Source organism: Corvus cornix, chromosome 2, assembly GCF_000738735.6.
Source record: "Corvus cornix cornix isolate S_Up_H32 chromosome 2, ASM73873v5, whole genome shotgun sequence".
Taxonomy (NCBI): Eukaryota; Metazoa; Chordata; class Aves; order Passeriformes; family Corvidae; genus Corvus; species Corvus cornix.
Window position 1 is genome coordinate 29,883,234 of NC_046333.1, and position 20,698 is coordinate 29,903,931.

The window sequence follows — 20,698 nt, forward strand, 5'->3', positions numbered from 1 at the left end:
CAGTCACTCCCTCCCTCCCTCCCTGTTCTACTTCAAAGCCCTCTTTACCAGGTCAGCCATGAGCTGGCAAAGGCACCTTCACTGCCCTTTCCAAGCTGGATTCCATCTCTCCCAAGCAGTTCTCTACATTCACGGAACTCCAAGCTTTGTGGCACTGTGTAAACCAACCTAAAAAATGCTTCCCCTTTAAAAGCAATTCTCTTCCACATCACTTTGCTATTCCAGATACATCTAGCTGAAGAGCACCCAACTCAAAACACTGTCCCACAACTCCAGTATGCATTCTCAATGGACCTATTTAACAGATTTCACAGTAAGAACCCTGCAAACCCCTGAACAACCAACCATCATCACTCCAAGGTCTGAACTTCTAGAATCAGCTTCAGCTGAACATCTAATTACATTAAATATTCCATCAGCTCACAGAGTATGTCAAGTTGGAAGGAACACACAGGAATTGAATACAACAACCTGCTCCTCACAGGACTACCAAAACCTCAATCACATGACTAAGAGCATCAGCCAGATGCTCCTTGAACTCTGAGTGACACTATTAGCTATACTAATTAAAAAACTAACAGAGGGTAAAGTCAGGACTTGTTTAAGCATTGCCTTAGGGAATGTCACCACAGCTTAACAGACAGGGCAAATATTCCCACTGCTTCTGATATTCCCAAACCAGGAAACTAAAACAACTGCTGACGAAATTAAAGAGGGTACTTCCTTTTGAAAATTATTTAAGGCAAGACACTGCCTGAAAATGGGGCCAAACTAGAAACCAGATAGCTGAATAACCAGGATATAGATTATAAATTACTCTTTTGCTAGAGGACTCAATCCAACTCATTACATAAATGTATCTATCAGCACAACTCAGTGCTGCAAACCGATCCTTATTTTAAACTGCCTTCAGTATGAAAGAAATCAAGTCTCACAACATTTTTCATGTATCACAAAATCTGCTGAGTTGGAAGGGACCCACCAGAATCATTGAGTCCAACTTCCGGTCCTACATAGGACACCCCAAGAGTCACACCATGTGCCTGAGATCATTGTCCAAATGCTTCTTGAACTGTCAGGCTTCGTGCTATGACCACTTCCCTGGGGAGCTGTTCCAATGCCCAACCATCCTCTGGGTATATACATATATATACACACATTAACTAGCTAGTAGAGAAATTTTCATGAAAAGGTCTTAACCTGGGCAGTAAATGTACTGTCTTTCTGTCTGAAGTACTAGCACAGAAAGGAAGTTGGCCAACGGCTTTTTTCTTCCCATATTTATTTAAGGAAAGGGGTTATACCAATGTCCTCATTTTTCAACATCAGGAAAAGTTACCCAGGACACTGAAAAACACCAAAACTTCTTTGCCAATGAAATCTTTATATTAAAAGATATTTTCAAGGACAGATGAAACATTTTACAGTCATTTTAGACACAGCCACTTTAAATGGCAAGCTGTTCTCAGAAGCAATATGGCAAGCACTTTTTTCCTTCAGCCTGCTGCCTTGTGCTCTGTCTTCAAATTACAGCACAGTCTATTGAGATTTCGAGTCAAAACCCACAAGGAAAAGAAAGCTGAACTAGATACAGGAATGGAGATCCTAGGGCATTAGAGCCAGAAGAGAGGGATGAAGGGCTGGGAGGGTACAAAGCCACTGATAAGGTCCAAAACAAATGACAAATTATTTGAGTTTAGAATACTAGCTGACTAAACTTAGGACACCAATGTAATTCTCAGAGGTGAGGAAGGTTTTATCATATGGCAATGACTTCATTCAGATTATTTTACCCAGCAGTCAGTGCTCTCTCTCTAGGGGGAAAAAAAAAAAAAAAATCAATTTTCATGCAAATTAACCACAAGCTATGAGGAAAAAAACCCAGCCTGATTCACATGAAGTATTTATCTAGTTAATTTCTGATAAATGTACAGGAACAATGAAATAGACACAAACTCCAAAGGTAACTGCACTTGTGTTCATGTTCAAACATAATACTGTTCTGGACAGACATGTCTGGCTAATTTGAGAGCAATTACAGAGGCATCTTTTGTGTAACACTTCTTGTTCAGGAACCGACATTTTAACATTTATTATGACTTCTGAGGGCTGTTTGTGTGTACCTCAAGCAAATATCCAATTAACTTGCTCTTATCAATCAAATTTAAACAGAAATGCAAAATTAGTCCTGAATTTTCAGCTTTACTACCTGAAATTTGTCTCCTAAAAGCTCTATTGGCTTGATTTTATTGGGGGATGAGGGGGATGGAGAGGGGCAACACACAACAGGAAAAAATCCCAAAACTCAAACCAACAAAGGAAAAAAAAAAACCCACCCCACCAGAATCCAAAGGGGAAGTAACACCATACTATAGCTGTGAGCCTACAAGTTGGACAAAAAAAGACTGCTAGTAAGGTATCCAACCTCATTTCTGACATGCATTTATTTTGGATATATACAATGTATCAAAACATGAAATACCATTCCAATTTCAGACTTGCACCACAAGCCACATCCACATATGTATACCAACCTTGATTCAAGTATGTGAGAGTTTCATCATATAATTTTACTGCTGGAGATGTTGCAGCACACATAACATATTGGAAAGGTGGATGTTTGGTCTCATTTTCTTGTGGAAGGCTGGAATCTTCCTGTTTGAAAATAGGCAGTGCCAAAACATCACTGAAAAGAAAAATAAAAAACAACTTTGAGACTGTTGGCGCTGTTTGGATTGAAGTTAAAGAAAAAAAGTTGTTTGCGACTTAAAGAAATGCACAGTGAAATACACACAGAATTTTGTTACTCATTTTATTAGTAAAATCTATATCAGCAGTATCCAAAACATTTTCTGATAGAACTTTAGGCTAGGATACATAAACCTGGAACCTAAGCAGACAAACAGTTGTGCTGATCCTCTGAAAATTTAATCTTTCTTTTCTTGTCTCCATTGAAAAAATTCAGCTCTCTCAACTTTTCACCTGTCAACACAGCCAAGCTTTCCTAATAAACACACAAATGAAAGCAAGGCTTTTATTTTCTTCTTTGAAATAATGTATTCCCCAAAGTAAGTTACCTACACGGGCAAGGTATCTCTCTTCTCATTTAGTACCATTATATCTAACCTATTAATTCTGTTGGCATTGTCAATCTTTTCTTAGGCTTTAGCACACTGATTAGCCCAAAAATTATTAAGCGGCAGATTCACAAAACATAAGCTATAGAAAGTTTATGCTAAGATTCACTTCACTTATCTAAGATTCACAACCACCAGAAAAACTTCGGAAATGCTAAGTTTCTAGAGAATAAAGAGTAATCCATGTTGTCCACAAGCTGTGGTAAGAAAGCTTCACCACAACTAGCAAATACATATTCTGCTTTCTACAGAAATTAGTAATCTGTATTAGCAATAGATTAATTTTCCTTGCATACAGAAATCTTTCATAAATTAAAATTCTAAGAGTTTGCCTTGCACTGAATTTTCGTTGATGATTAAATCATCTGCAGATCCTTACTACTTTCTTTAAAAATGTTTCTAAAGCGAACTAAGATCTCACACCCCCTCACCTGTTCATTCAGTTTTTAACCAACATGTATCTTGTTTGTATCTCTTGCACTGATCACAAACATAGATTCAATATATTTCGTAAAACAATTATAAATGTCTGTATTGCACTACTCTTTGTACATTGTACCCTAAATTTTTTGAAGTAAAACTGCTTATTTTTACTGTTCCTCATTTCTGCAAGAGTTTGCTTTATTTAAAGAGAACTCTGTAATTCCTCTTGAATTCCAGCGCATATCTGAAGAATCAAAAAAATGTATCATAATAAATTCAAAAAGTGAAATGGCAGCCAATATTTTTGTGTCACATAGGGTTAGAAAGTAAGACTTGGTCTACTTAAGTCTTAGATATGCAGAGTAGAGGTGGAACATCCTAACTTTTCTTTCAGAGCAAGTGCCACATTCAATAAGGGATGTCACTCCCCAGGCTACCTGAAGATGTTGGAACAAGAAAATATTTAGGAAGGGTGAAAAAGTCTAAGAAATTTGTCTCTACCTGGTAGAGACTGGACAATGTCTCCCCAAAAAGCCAGCTGGAATTAAAAAAAGAGACCAAAAAAAAGACACCCATACAGGTTCCCTTTTACTAGGAAGAAACCACAGGAGATGCTACAAAGACTGATGCAAGCAGGACAAGGCAGTACACTGTCCAAAACAGCATTACAAGCCTACTGAACTGTGTCCTAACTACTTCTGATGTCATCTCCCCAAACTGGAGCCCAGAGAAGACTTAAGTAAGTGCCAAGGAAGATGTGAAATAACCACTTAGGATAAGTGGACACCCCTAAAAGAGTTTACTTATACAGAGACAAGGATCCGTGAGTAGGACAGCAAAATCCATAGATTGGTGACTGCTCCCTGAGGATGACTCACAAGAAACAAGGAGATGCTTCAAGCCCTGATGTCAGTCAGGAGGGCAGCAGGAGCAGCCCAACACAAGAGGGAGCGCCGTGACAAGCTGAGGGAAGCGTGGTCCCATGACAGGACGGCTACACCAGGAACCCATGCTCACCACACACTTCGGCACACACAACACGAGTGCTTTTATGAGGAGGAACTTTAAAATGGCAAGAACACGGAAACAATGGCAATGTTTAAAATACACACACAAGTCAAAGTGCAACAATGACGGCATGCAAAATACCTCACCAAATAAATTACCTGTAATCCTCTACTAAGTTCTGCAGCACTTGCCTTCACATAACACACAAGATTAAAGAGAAGTCTTCTGTGTATTCATGAAAAATATATTTAAAGCCTTCATTTGCCACTCACAATTTAAAGTTAAAAATGTAGCTGGTCTGGCTTAAAAAAGCATGATGTGGTTAATGAATTAGATAAGAGACACAGCACTGGAAGCCTACAACTACACCAATTTAGGCAGCTTTAAACCAGCTTTTGCTAACACAAAGCATAATGACTAACTGCCACTAGAATAAGGAGAAATAAAGACATCCAACTCTACAACCCTACAATTTAGCTGTAAAGAGAGCTTAATGTTCATTCTTAAATGCCACCATTCCAAAAAGCATTCCAGAAGACAGCAAAAGGCAAATTTCTCTTACAAAAGTCTTCTGGGTACTAGTACATTCCAAAGGAAAAGAGAAGCCAATGCAATGTAAACTCCTTCCCAGAGCATCTTTAAATACCATTTAAATAACATTTTGACTCATTCACTTTCAAAGAATGAAATACCAGTGTTTCTCTCATTTCAACATATGCTCTTTCCCCATCTAAAAACAGATCAAAGCTGCAGACAATTAAAACAGTCAATAAGGTATGAGTAAAGTATTTCAAATTAAGACCTGAAGTGTCAGTTTAAATAGGGACTACCTATATTTCACAGTGACAAGCATTTTCTACAAAATAAAATTCATTGCTCATGCAGCACAACTGAAGAAAAGATGCAAAGACTGCTCATAATTCAGAGAAGGAAACCGATGGGAAACAGAAATATAATATTTTTAATAGTGCTCTTTACTTAAGCTAAAAATGATAAACTGCATATAATATATGCTATTGTATCAATCACATTCCCAGAAACTATGGGGATGCTTAATCTTTTTACCACCTCTAATCTTACAGTGATTCTATTTTAACACCCAACAAAACAAAAAACCAAACAAAATGCAAGGAAATCCCACGAACAAACAAACACAACCCAGAGAAGATCAGCCTTGCCAGTTCCAGCCTTCTTCCCCTCAGACCTCCGTTACAATTTCTGCATTTATAATGAGACAATGGCCCAGCAGTACAAATCATGTGCCCACAGTCAATCCCTGGCAGCCTCCGTGTTTGTGTATACTTACGTAAGGCATCCTTTAGTCATTTTCCTACTCACCTGGTGAAATCTTATTTTTGCTAGTCCAGTAGAGATTAGAGACAGGCACTTGTAGTGCCAGCTTTGCTTAAGTTATTTCACACAGCAAAGAACCTCTTACCTAAAGTGAAGTGCCCACTGACAGAGCAGCCCAGATAGACGAAAATCCAACTGTTCCAAAATAGCTACTGTTGACATTATTTCAGACTACAGGAGAACAGAGCGCTTTAAGAGACTGATTCTATTCTTTTTTTGCCATTGTTAACTTTTGATCTTGTGAAAACTTGTTTACTTCACTTGTCTCATTTAAGTGAACTTTAGAACCACCAGCAAGCTGATGTATGGGTGAGTAGTAACATTTTGAAGGACAAGTAGCATCTTTTGTTGTATTTTTCGGTATCATTTGAGAAAGTCCATCTGCCAAGGTTTACTCTCCTGATGGAAGGAACCCTGAGACCAAGACTTTGAAATTATTAGCTCTAGTAAGAAAAGTCTTAGTTCAGTTCCTCAGAATGTGTTATCTAAAGCATTCAAACAAAAGGCATTCTTTTCTTCCCACAGGGAGGAGGAAAATTTAGCCAGAAAAAAAACCCAACAGAAACAGTCTTAATTACACCCCAAATGCAGGCAGTAAACATATCTTCCATCACAAGTCTTAGCTACTCATGCTACAGAGGTGAATACATGAAACATGACCATACAAAAGCAGGAAAGCTTAGAAGCAGCAGCAAGGTGAATGTTACCGCTTGAACTAAAGCATCCAGTAGGATCCACCACATATGAGAAGCTATCCTATGTCATGTAGCTTACATGAGCATAGTACAAAAAGACCAAGAAAAATGTAATTTATCCCCCCATGCTTGTGAAATGTTTGTAAGCCTTCAAAATCACCTTCCTTACAAATTTAAAACCCTCTTTCCACACTTTGTCCAAAGCATTTTAAAAAAAGCCTAACACACACATACAAAAAACCCCTCCCTAATAATAATAATATGGTCAAAAAATAAATGAAGAACTTCCTGTCCTTACAAGAACAGAAACTACTATGTCATCAAAATTCAAACTGATGTTCCATCAATCATCTGCCTTATCTATCTTCTGGATTGTATACTCTTGGGTGTGAGTACTAAAGCATCCCAAGAACACACAGGCCTTTTGAAACTTTAAGGCATGGTTTTTACGAGGACAAATACCTTAAGAAAAATGTTTCTCAAGCAGTATTTGAATTAAGAGCTATGATCTCAAAGCCAAGCTCTGAACTGTTCAGAGGTGGGAGCAAGCCTTAAATGCAAGGCAATGGGAGACCTGATGCTTCCTAACACTTTCCCTATGTCCACAGAAACAAGTTTGATGGGACGCAAGACCCCTGGAATTCATTTCTGGGGAACAAATTTCTCTGCAGCAGCCATCCAAGAAGTCCAACATGAATGAGAAACAGGTGCAAACATAATGCTGTTCCTAGGAATCCCACAGACCCTCACACAGAAACTCAGATGGTGAAAGGTTTCAATTCAAGAGGAGTCTGGCACAAAATACAAGAAACCACCAATCAAAGAAAGAAGAAAATGCCAAAACCAAAACCTGTGTCCTTCCTACCAAGGAAAAGAAGTAAGAATGTTCACCACAACAAATCCACAGTTTCGCATCCACTCCTCTGACACAGGGAGGTCAGGCAGCTGCTCTAACTTGCAGCAGCTCCAGTACAGACAGCTCCCACATAGGAGAACACCCGAAGAGCAAACGAAGGCAGACCTGCTGCCCTGCTCTCAATCTGGTATGTCACTCCAACACGAGACGTGACAGGGAACAAAGACAGTTCTGCACTTTGAAGTCTTTCCCTTAAAAATTAAACTGGCCCCTAACTTTTTGTAATGTATTCACACACTCAACTTGGAAGAAAAGAAAACAACAACAAAAAACCCTAAAGCCAATGTCAATGACCTAGAACATGAGGTTTATCTTTCAACATGTTTTATCTGTGGTAACAAAGCAAGGACGCTTAGGTTTGTGGATTCTCTTTTTCTTCAAATGCCTATTTCCTGAGAGGCATTTACATATTTGTGCGCTTACACAAAGAATCAAGCTCCAATTCTAATCAGTACAAAGCATTTTATTTTAGAGTGTAGATGTCAGTGAAAATTATTTTTTCTACAGAGCAATGTATAAAAAAATAGAACAGACCAGTGAAACAGAAGCTTTATAATGTATCCTGCAGAAAACACTATGTACATCTAAAAAAGAAAAAGAAAAAATTCAAGATACCTTAAGTAAGTATTCCTCTTTCAAAAATCCTATATAACCAGCAGTAAAGTCTTAAAAGTGTGGGAGACATTAGGGGAAGCATAAACAGCAATTTTGTCTGTCACAATGTAACAGCAGCCAAAACCAGGGTGTGAATGAGATAACTCTTATTTGGTTTTGCACAGCAACTAGGAAGTTAAGGCAGTAACTGTTGTGACCCAATCATGTTTATCAGAAGCCAAAAAAGGATGTCAGGGACCCAAAAGCTGTTAGAAGACAACACTCTCCCTCTCTTCACCTGAAAAGAGAGCTCTAAGTTGTAAGACAATGTTCCCCTAACTCCTGACTGACCATCTCAGGGTTACTTCAGCCTGAACTGTGCTTGAGAGGTGGTACACAAAGTCCTCTCACCATCCCACAGCACAGTAAGGAAACAAGACTGAAGACTGCATTAGGCTTTCCTTCTTTTCAACCAAGGCAGCAGACCAAAGACAATTAAGTGCTCGGGAGATGCAGCGGAGTCAAACTGACTTGATTCTCCAAAAGTGGAGGATTGTCTGGATATATTTTCATAGTCTTTTGTAGAGAGTTTCCCATTTCAGAACCAAAAGTCTTTTTTTTTAAACCTAGTTTGATGAACTCCAGGTTTTAACCTACAAATACATACCAAAGCAGCTACTCCTGAAATAAGTATCAAGTTCCCCATGACAGGATTGAATTGTAGCACTACAAACACCATTGGAACTGCAAGCATTTAAATAAATCCATATACCAAGCTTCCAGATTACACATAAAAATTCAGTCATTAAGGTATTTTTCTGTCTATTAATGCTCAATTAACCCAATTTATATTGATTCATTAATCTAATAATTCATTAGATGAAAAATGGAATTCTGCTAGAAAGATGACAGACGGTTCTTTGAAACTTGTCTTATCAATTAAATAGCCTCCATTTTTTAGCAGTGCATAGCAACCATCACTGGTCCTCGAAAGTACACAACTGCTGTTGTGTTACAATGGTTATTATGAAGGATTCATAAGAAAACATGATGGGTGTCATTATCAACCGAAATTAACATTAACTCCCTGAAATTAACTCAAAACTCACTATCACTAAGGGGTACAATGTTTTTATATAGGTTTTGGTGCAGGTGTTATTTGACACATCTGACAACTGTTATTATCAACTGAATTTAATTTTGTGATTATAGGCAGATTCTTATTGCATGAGAAGATGCTAGAAAAGCAATCAGAAAAAATGGGTTTCAAGGCTTTATAAGCAAATTTTGAAAACTATATAAAACCATGTGAATCCGCAGGGAAATTTAGGAGGCATTTAGCTGCCTTCTAAAAAAACCCCAAAAATCCTACAATGGATTGACGATCAATGATCATGTGCAACTTTCTTAGTAAGAATAAGCACAGGAGTAATGCCATATATTCTACCTAAGGGCACTGACTCATCATCATTGCCAGGAAGCATCAACTCCTTTATATATAACCCCAATAGTTAGAAGAATTACATGCAGATCTTCCTAACAAAATCAAAGGGGCATATACCTTGAGGAGCTCTCCCAGCACTCTCCTCTAGGCAACATTTCATTTTCTTCTATCTTATTTTGTAAGAAAGTGACAAGTAATTAACTTCTATTGGCACACTGAACAGTCACAGAGCAGTATCTCTCCTGTTCATGCTTTGCCAGTTCTCTTGGTTCTCCCCTCTCACATCACTGAACAGACCATAATTTCTCTAAACTACAAATCTAACCAATACATAGAATAACTTACACGTGAGCTGAAAATCACTCTGAATTCAGCAAACACTAATGGCAACTAGGTGATCCCTTTAACTGTGGGGTCCATGATTAAAGTTACAAAAACTACTACTACTAGTGTGTAAGTTTTCCAAAAATACACTGCAGACAAAGTGTGTAACAAGATCCAAGACAAATATATAGCTTAGCTTATACAATATTACTTTTTCAGTGCTGTTTTTAATGGCTACAACTCTTTCTGTGCTAATTCAGAATGTCCTAATAGGCATATGTATCAAAAAGACACTTAGGATTGCTACCCACCATAAGACGATAGGACCAGAAAAAACAATATATCCAACAACGGTAAGGATGATAATTCTTACAGTTCCTAGAAACTGAAGTGTGCGCATTACTGCGATAAGAAATGAAGTTATGAAAACACAAGAAAATATAAAAAAAATCTAACAGTCAAAACGCAAAATTTTTTATCATAAGAGATCCCAGAAAGAACTGAATTGAGATAGAGAAGAGCAGTTCTTGAACAGGAGCACATGCACTTTCCATTGGTGTCTGCACACTAAGAAGCCATCCAGGCAACAACCACACAGCTGCCCACAAAAACCTGGCATGCCACTTCATGGGATGAATGTCTGAAGGTTTGCTGAGACAGAAATGGGACAGAAGTGGGACAAAATCCAGATAAGCTGAATATAAAATCAAGAGTATTCTCATCAAGAGAGATGAATCACCTTGTTCTCTGAACTGGCAAGCTCTCAACTTTATTTTTAATTTTAAAAAAACCCAAACCAAACAAAAAAAAACACCAAAAAACCCAACAAAACAAACAAACAAAAAAACCAACCAAACCCTAAACCCACACAGAACAAAACCCCCATCAAATACATGTCCCACCATAAACTCACTGAACTCGCAATAGCAAATACTATCAGAAAGGTCCTCATTTCTATCCAGCAGAAGCCCTTTTTTGTAATTTCCAGCAAAGACACTGCACTTCCAAACATTACCTGGGAAGTACTGCCTTAAAATACACATAATAGATGAAGTTTGTGGTCACGTGCAAGTTTCAGTTTCCCCTGATAGAGAACGCGCCTTTTATAGAGGCTAGGCCATCACAACTATCAAACGCAACCGTTTTACTTCTCCAGACTTAAAACACTAACCCTGATGAACACCTTGGACTTAGAATGTCTCTCGGTGCCTCCAAAACAGTTTTTCTTTTCCCCTCTAACTCGTCACTCAGGAATCCACACATTCCGCCCACGAGCGAGATAAAATTTACTCAAACAAGTACAGTTTTATCTTAGCTTCGAAAAGGGACATCCAAACGCTACTCAAACACTCTAACCTTGTAAAACCTGGAAAACGATCAAAAGGTAAGGAAACCGCCAAGTTGACTATGAACAGAAAGAGCTACACGGCAAGATCAAGTCCCCATCACTAAAGCCATACTACATAGAAGAAAACCCCATCACTACACAGAAATACAGAATAAACAGAGGGAATAAAGTACAACCATGCTACTACCTTATTAACGACAACCTTCACCTGCTCGAGAAAGAACATTTTTAAACCCGGCAGAAAACACCTACTGTTCATTATGAACAAGAACTGCATTTGTCGAGTATAAGATGATATCGTTTGGAACGTAGGGTCCGGTTACATCCCACAGAGACAGCGAAATGTCAGTTTTAGGGCAGGGATTTCGCATATAAAGGGAACAGCACCCCAGCACCGGCAGCTGCCCGCCCTTCCCGAGCGGCCACCTGCCAGCAGCACGGGAGGGCAGGGCGGGAGCCCCTCCGACACGTGCCCACTCCTTTTTTTATTGCGAAAGCTTTCGCAATAAAAAAAAAAAAAAAAAAAAGAGGGCGAAAAGGAGAAACCCCGGCTCCTTCCCGCGCAGCGTGCCCAGCGGCACGGCCAGGGCTGCGCGGCCCGAGGAAGCCGGCGGGGATGCGGCGCCCAGCGCCGGGGATGAGCTGCGGGACGAGTTACCTCATGCTGTAGGCACCGGCTCCCAGCTCCTGCCCGATGCCGGAGAGGCTGGCGTCGAAGTCGTGCACCAGCCCGGACTCGATCACTTCATCCATCTTCAGCACCCACGCCATGTTCCGCCGGCCCCGCCGCGCTCCCGCCGCGGGAGGAGCCGGACGGGGCGGAGCCGCTCGGCACCGGCGCCGCCGGGGAGGCGGTGCCGGGAAGGCGAGGGGGCTGGAGGAGACGGGGTAAGAGGGAGGGAAAGCACGTGCGGGGCGGGGGGACAGCGGCGACTCCGCGCTCAGCCCCGGGGGGGCCCTTTCCTCGCGGCGCGACCAGGGCGCGGGGTCGCTCTCAGCATCCTGCGCCCGCCCGGCCGCCGCTGGGCGCTGGGGACCGGGCGGCCGCCGCCTCCTCCTCCGACCGGACACTGCCCAGCGCCGCCACCGCCGCTTCTGCCGCCGCCCGAGCTCCGACCCAGCCCAGCGGCGCCTCCCGCCGCATCATTCGCAGGGGGAGGCTGCGGCGGCAGCAGCAGCAGCAACACCGCAGGCGCCCGCCGGGAAGGAGCCGCCGCCGCCGCCGCCGGAGGTCACGGCCGCCCCGGGGGCTCGCGCCCGCCGCTCCGGCGCGTCCCGCAGCGCCGCCGCCGCCGCTGCTCACGACAACATGGCGGCGGCTTCCACCCCGAGCGCCTGCCGGGGCGGTGCCTGCCCGCGCTCGGCGCCGCCGATTGGCTGGGCCCCGCCGGGACGGCAAATCAGGGCCGGGCGCGGAGGGGTGAGGGGGAAGCCCGGCCAATGAGGGGGCACTTCCTCACGCCAGGTGACGTCAGCGCTGACGAGCGCGGGCGATCCCGTCCCTCCGCCCCCGGGCCCGCGGCATGGCGGGAGCGCGCGCCCCGGAAGCGGCGGCGGCCGGAGGCGCAGGGGCGGGAGCGGGAAGTGGCGGCGGGTCCCGCCCGCGCCCGGGAATGGCGGCTGCCTGCGCCCCGGGCGGGCCACGCACGGCCCCGCTCGCTCCCCAGCTACCCTCCGGGGCGGTGACCGGTATAAGCAGCCTGCTCCGGTGGAAGGTGTCCCGGGCTGGGGGGCTGGAACGAGATAAGCTTTAAGGTCCCTTCCCAACCCCAACCGTTGCATTGCTCGTTCTTCCAGAGAACACCGAGGAGCCTTCCCAGGAAAATACCCAAACCCCACAGAATCGCGGAATATTCTGAGTTGGAAGGGATCCACAAGGGTCAGGTTGGAAGGGACCACAGCGGGTCATCGGGTCCAACCTGCCTGCTCATCCTGGAGCCCATGGCACAGCATTGCATCCAGGTGGTTCTTGAGTATCTCCAGTGAGGGAGACTCCAGAGCCTTTGTGGGCAATCTGTTCCAGTGTTCAATCACTCACACGGTAAAGAAGTTCTTCCTCATATTCAGGTGGAACTTCCTGTGCATCAGTTTCTGCCCACTGCCTTTCTCATCCTATTCCTTGTCTCCACCAAGAAGAGCCTGGCTCTGTCATCTTGACACCCTCCCTTCAGATAGTGATAGATATTGATGAGGGCCCCTCTCCATGCTCAAAAAAACCAAAAAAATCCCTCATATATAATAATTCAGAGGACACTTACATAATTTTACAAGACATTTCATTAAAATGTCATGTCCAGAAAACAAACTAGAGAAGAAGTGCATTTTGATCCTATAGTAACATGCTTGAAGTACAATTGCACGAGTTTTGCAATTGCAAGTTTTGTAGGAAGGCCCTAAGTTCATTAATGGTTAACAAAATACTAGCTGTTGTTCAAAATGTGCATATGGCATCCTCAAAGATAAAAGAGAACTACACAGACCATGATTTATGATCTTTAAAGGCAGTTTGTAAGTTAAAATATGACTGCCAACTTCTCAAAAAAAAGGTACTGGTATTTTTGCTGCTGTAATTGCTGTAAGAGTTCTCTGCTTATCTGGGGACAGATGAACAGTTCATCTGCATGTAAAGGGAAGCTTAGAAAAAGTGAAATCTATGAAAAGGGCATGGGCTCATAAGACAAGCCACTAGCTTAGGCACTAGCTACCATGTTACAGCTTTTAGTGAGAAGAACTACCACAGGCAAAATTCCTCTTTTTAAGCCTGACAAGATGACAACAATACCCTGATTTCATTTGTTTACTATTGTGATTGAAATAGCACTTCTGAAAATGTCAACAACCCAAATGATGGCATTAATTAATTTCATTCACTATTATGAGATGTTTATGGTCCACTTGATAAATTAGTAGGCATTACTCAGCATACAACAGTAGTAGTTAAGAGTTTAAGCTAACTTTGTATCTTTGAAGGATTAGGGTTTTAAATGAGAAGTCAGACCTTGTGTAGAACTAAAGTGGACTTTGTGAAAAGGCAGCAGAAGTAACACTGAACCCCATTTTTGTGAGATTTACAAAAGAAGGTTTGTGGGAAACTAAAAGTAGTGCACTTTCTACTTCTGACAGATAAGACAGGATCTAAGACCAGAGAGGCCACATACAGTTTGATTTATGCATAGCAAAACTGGTTTATCTGCTTACTAGACCTATGCTAACATAGCTACATAGCAGTTGTAAGATCATAAATTGGTGATTTTTATACTGGGAATTGTTTGCTTGTGACATAAATTCCAACCATTCCTGAGGGTATCTTGAGTGGATACAATGAAACCAATCCTCTTGCATTTCAGTCTTCAAAGCTGGCTGTAGCTTGTCCATGATAAACAAACTGACTGCTAGTATTTCTGAAGATGTTATCTTTAGCTATTTTTGGACACAAAATGCCATTTTTCTGTTAAAATATGAGTATTAAAGTGAAGGTATTTTTTCTTTAGTGTTATTTGTATCCCTGGCTCATTCACAACAAGTTTTCTGTAGAGGTGTGTGTTGTTTGGTTTTTGCTGTTTTCAAAGTAGAGTTTCTTTCTTTGGGGCAGGTTCTTTGATCAGTCCCATTCTCAGATGCTCAGCTGAGGATCAGCAGTGCACACAAATTGGTTCTCTGACCCTCTGAGCAGGCCAGATCCACAAGTCTAACCTGTCAGAGATGACACTGCCTGCGGCCCTGCCATTCTGCTTCTGCAGACCCAGTAACTGGAATTGGAGACATGATACAATGGAGAGCAAGTGCAGGCAGTGGGAGCCTGATTTTGCCAATAGATCTGCAAAAAAAGCGTTCCAAGTACAGTTCTGCTGGGATGTGTGAATCCTGGGACACTCATTTCTCCATCTGCTTATCACTAATGCTGCCATCCTCCCCTGAGGATGCTTCTTCTCTATCAGCCTTACTGATGTCCAGATGTGGGACTGAGCTGTGGTGTTTCACTAAAGGTGAAGCCTGGAGGACAGAGCCAAGCAACTCAGTGATTAAGACCAGACTGAAGCCTCGTGCCTGACCTGGTTTGTGTTCTTTCTCCTCAAGGTAGTTGGCCTCAAGGGGCAATCTCGTTAGAGATCAGCTCCTGTACACAGCCTGTAAGAGATGGAAGGGTCCCCCCTACACTGTATTTCAATACAAAAACACAGATGCAGGCTGCCATCCAAACCTAAAGGCAGGTGCTCAAAAGTGTGTGGGAAGAGCAACTTCAGAGGGACTCAAATGGCAGATTTTTAGATAACGGTGGGAAAATGGAAGCAAATACAGGGAAGCAAAGGCAAGGAAAGGAAAGGCAAGGACATGGTGAAAACAGGCCCTGAGAAAAGCTGTGAGGGGACCAACCTCCTCAAGGCTGAACAGAGGCTGAAGAAGGGAAGACTGGAGGAGTGGGTGGACACCCTCACTTTCCCTTTGTGGTTTGGTTCCTTTTGCACTGGGAGCTGTGCATGTCACTTGTAAACAAGACTGCGTCAGGGAACTTGAGCACCTGTCCTTCATTTCTGCTTTATTGCTTAAGTCAATAGAAACAGCACTGTGTTTGCTATCTGTTTGTCTTAGCCAATCTAAATTTCAAATCACTCTCACCTTTGTACTGAGGTGGATTGATTTTATAAAACTCCACTGCAGTTTCATTAGTTTCATACTTTGGAACCCAAATATAGCCTCAATTCCTGTGAATTTCTTTTTGGTTGGTTTGTTTGGTTTGAAATCTAAAACTTAACACATTTCTAATAAAAACATGGTACTCAACAATTCTGCAAGAGAACTAGTAATGCTGTGATGCAGCAATAGGTGTGAGGCCACCAATATAGGAAGAGCCACATCAAGATAAATGATTAAACAGTATCATGTTCATGTACATTGTATTTAGCCAAAAAGTAGTAAGCTAAAGTTTAATACAAAGAGTGAACCGCATTATAAATAGAAACTTAATTAACATCAAGATTATCTGGAATCTATGAGACTAGCTCTTGTCAAAGCACAATGATTTTTAATCATAAGAAAATTTGAATACTGTACACAAATAATATTTCAATCATGAAGAGGTAAAGTAGGTTCATAGCTCACAGGAATATGCTGATGCAATAAGCTGTATATTGCATCAGAATTTCAATGCAAAGCATTTAGCCTGCACTGGTATGACAAGCAGCCCGTAACCTTGGTTGTGCAGATCAGTTGAGCTTCAGCAAATAATCAAAGTAGATGTAAGACATCAAGGTTCTTCTAAGTCTATATTATTTCATATAAACAGAATTTTATCTACAGACTGCAAATGTAATTTAAAAACCCCAAACAAACAAACAAAACACATCTGTGAACTTCATGTTAAGCAGTAAGACATTCCTAACACTGTTAGTAGCATGCACGTACAGTGCCATGGCTTGTGAAAATTGTAGGGCTATAGTAAAGTAAACCTCCAGCATGATGACTCTACTGCTCCAATTATTTTCAAATCACCAGCTCTATTTAACGGCTTCAACTTGTGAATTAGCAAAGGTTGCACGTACAGTCTGCATTTGTATTACAGCATTATCATTATTATTATTATGATGATTAAAAGTCACCCCCATTCTTCACTTACCGCAGGTAGCTGTTGTTACTGGTGGGATACTGGTGGTGGGGATAATGTTCAGGCTGGCTGTGCCAGAAAAGCATTTTGGGATGAGGTGAAGCATTGTGCTCAGCTAAGAGATGGTCACTGCAGTGATAGGAGATAGGAAAGAGAAAACAAATACACAAGTTCAGATTACAGTTGCAGTTGGGTTCAGCTGCTGCCAGCAAGTCATCCCTCTCGCCAAGAGGCAGGTAGCCGATGTCTTTGGCTGCTCCCCACATACTCTCCTGCTCCCCAGACTCATTGTGCTGCTGCTGCTGCCCAGCTGCAGGGCTCTTTTACTACCAATGTGACATAAGTGCAGCTCAGACCTCACCAGCATCCCTGTTTCTCTCCTCCCCTCCCTCCACACTATCCTAGAGTGCCACTGAGCTACAGAGCTGGAGAAAGGGCTGTTCCACTGCACTTGGCCTCAGAGAGGCACTCAGCTCCCTCTTCACACAGTGCACTCGGAGACTGTGAACACTGTAACCTGCATAGGCACGACTGTCTGCAGAGAAAAAGAAAAAAGGTGGAATACACAACGACCTCTCTAAGCGAGCAAGATGCCTTCTCAGCAGTGTTTAGACTGCATCCTTTTTGCCTGTTCATTCCATTCTGGTGGCAGGCAGACTACAACATTATAGTTACCTTCTTGCCGTGAACCAAGATTAAAAAAAAAAAGACAACCCAACAATGAAAACACTGTCAAATTGCTGGAAAAATATTTACTCCAACACCCACCCAACACCACCCCTCACACCCACACTTTAGGGAAAAAACATATTCAGATACAAACCAGCTGCTTGGTGCACTTGCATCTCAGTGCCATTTGTTTGCTGGGATTTGCAGCCAGGATTGCAGTATCAATTTTAAAACACACAGAATAGTACAGGTCAGTCCTGCAAAGACCTTGCCACTCAGGAATAAAAGGGGGCACACATCAAAATCCTCATCTGAAAACAGTTACCTGCAGAGGGCACCCATTCTGCTTGAAATAGGAAGGACTGCTGACAAGTAGTAGTAGTTCATTGGTGGCTTTGTTATTTTTGTTTTTTAAAACTCAGCTCATTTTATAAAAAGATACTTTAAAGTAGTATTACAATATTGTGGCAACATACAAACTATGAAAATCAGAATATCAGAGAGCAAGATTCTGGGAAACAAAAAGGAATTATTTCGTATTAGAGTGATAATAATATGTATCAGTCAAAAAAACCCCCCTTCAAGTAAACATAATTGGTTGTGGTTTTTTTAACAGCTTCTCAGACAATTCTCCCTTAATTTACTCTATTTACTTAACATCAAACAATGCAAACAAAAAGCAAAGACCAAAATCATAGAATGGCTTGGGTTGGAAAGGGATCTCAGAGATCATGCAGTTCCAACGCCCCTGCCATGGGCAGGGACACCTTTCACTAGACCAGGTTGATCAAGTCCCATACAACCTGAACACCTCCAGGAATGATGCAGCCACAATTTCTCTGAGCAACCTGTTCCAGTGCCTCACTACTCTCACGCAAAGAATTTCTTTCTAATATCTAACCTAAACCTACTCTCAGTTTGAATCCATTCCTCCTTGTCCTGTCACTATGTGCTCTTGTAAAATGTGTCTCTCTGTCTTTCTTGTGGGTTCCCTTCAGGTACTGGAAGGCTGCAATTAGGTCTCCCCTAAGATGTCTCTTTTCCAGGCTGAACCATCTCTATTCTCTCAGCCTTTCCTTGCAGGAGATGTGTTCCATCCCTGGGACCATCTTGGTGGCCTCCTCTGGACTCCACCAGGTCCATGTCCTTCCTGTGCTGGGGACCCCAGAGCTGGATGCAGCATTCCAGGTAGGGTCTCACCAGAGTGGAGTAAAGGGGCAGAATCATCTCCCCAGCATGTAATAATATAGAATAATAGTAGAGGAACTGTAAATGTGGGATGAGAAACAAACACCCATATGTGATGCTGTCCAGGAAAGCAGACAAGAATTGGGACTGCTGCCTTAGTGATTCTAAGAGATTATTCTCCCCCAAGAGGCATGTAGGTACCTTGAGGAGGGCTGTTATGGTACAGATCTGCTTGTGTACACAAACTGACCTTTGCTCCAGCAAAGATGAGAGCTGGATGAGTCTTCTCAAGGTTAGCTGTTCCTCTTACACATCTCTATAACCACATACTTGTAACAAGCATCCTCATAGATGTAAAGGGCTGCACGTGTCCCAGTGATCGCTGTTGTATTTTTTTAATAATTATTTTGATTTCAGTGACTGTAGAAGAACACATGTCCTGATATCCAGTTTGCTCCATATACTGGTAAGCTGTGAAATAAAGCTACTCTGTCTTCAGCCCTAGATTTAGGCAAAGGAGTTAAATGCATGCAGTGTGTTTTATTTGGAAGCTCCATTTCCCTTTGTGCTGATTATTTTCAAGAAGAGAACTACACATCCCACAAAACACTCTCACAACCTTCCTCTGGGGTTTACAAGAGCTTCCCATATAGAGGGCCGGCATGTTTTGTTCTGACTTGTATTTCTGTGAAATGGAAAGGGTAATACCACAGATTCCCTTTCACTCGAAGAGCTCTACCACAAAATGGCTCCCACCTCTCTATGCGTATCCCACAGAGCTCATGTGGCTTTAAATTGCCCAGCAATTTCTCCCCCAAAAACCAGCCTGTTGCTTTTGACAGATGCTTACTTGTCAGAATGCAAATGGGAACACTGCAGTTTTGATTAGTCTTTTTTTGTGCCAGGAGACGACTTGGGAGCAAAAGCAATTGAGACACCTGTTTTTTATCTTTAGCATAGACTTGGTTCCTAGTCCTTTTAGAATTCATTTTGATATTTTTACATAACACAAACACCACATATCAGGGTTGCAGATTTGTTCTTAACATCAAGACAGACAATTTGCTGTCACTGAAAATAACCACCCCAGGGGAGCCCAGGCAAGCAGTTGCAGATTTAGCTACTGGTCTGGGTTCAGCCTGTGTATTTTGAATGCAGGTAGTGAGTGAGAGCTTTAGTTCTCTGATTTCAGTTCTCTGTCATTAGCTTGCCCAGCTGTTACCAGAGCTTTTTACTCTCCTGACCACAGTAGCAGGTTGTAGTAAAACACAGGAGCATCACAGGAAATGTACCCATTCAGTCTATTACCTTCATCTGATTCTTCAAATACTACCTTTATGCAGATAATCGAGTCATTGATAATATCCAAAAAACTACTGCCTTGAGGAGATGGGGTGTGTGAGGAGCGTGAAATAATTGTAGCTCTTCTGCTCTAAGTACCTGCTTTTTACAAAAGGCAGAACACTCAAGGCATGTGTTACAGGTGCCCCTCATGGTATGCAAACTATTTCATACTTGACAGAGTGTGACCACAAAAGCTGCTGCTGCAAACCGTCCTATCCCACCATGACGACTGTTCCTGACGGTATAACAGAAGCAAAGCACAACCAAGTCTTGTGGACTTCTATGCAAAAGTGCTGTGAAAGAGGAAATTTTGCCATTTTTTTCCCTCCAACAGTTGACAAGATGATTATTAGTCATAGATGCTTTGAGTTCCTTGTATGGAATACAGTAGACAGAACATGTAGAAAGAAGAGTTATTATTCAAAATAATTCAGTGTTTCTTTTCTTTGTTCTATTCAGAGTCTTGTGTCTGATCTCTCTTGCAAACAGTATAGGGGTACAGCTTCAAGTACACTGTAACTCAGTTTTTAAAATCAGGATAAACTTCCCAAGTTATGTCTAAATCTGGTATTTTGCCTTGTGAAACACTGTATATTCCCCACACCCACACCTGCTGCCCTTGACTAACCTCTAGACATAAAGGTATGTAGTTA

General features: G+C 42.0%; 1 protein-coding gene across 3 annotated transcripts in view; it reads right to left on the reverse strand.

Moving 5' to 3' along the window:
- UBP1 (upstream binding protein 1) overlaps positions 1-12,451 on the reverse strand; it is a 36,033-nt gene extending 23,582 nt beyond the window's left edge. The window contains exons 1-2 of one of the 3 annotated variants that reach the window (XM_039549845.1): positions 11,901-12,451; positions 2,535-2,686 (exon numbers count right to left, since the gene is read on the reverse strand). In XM_039549845.1, the coding sequence (XP_039405779.1) occupies positions 2,535-2,686; positions 11,901-12,013 (265 nt within the window). In that variant the 5' untranslated portion in view covers positions 12,014-12,451. The remainder of the gene's footprint in view (positions 1-2,534; positions 2,687-11,900) is intronic. The other 2 variants (XM_039549844.1, XM_039549846.1) reach the window with 2 other exon arrangements.
- Between the last annotated feature and the right edge of the window lie 8,247 nt (positions 12,452-20,698).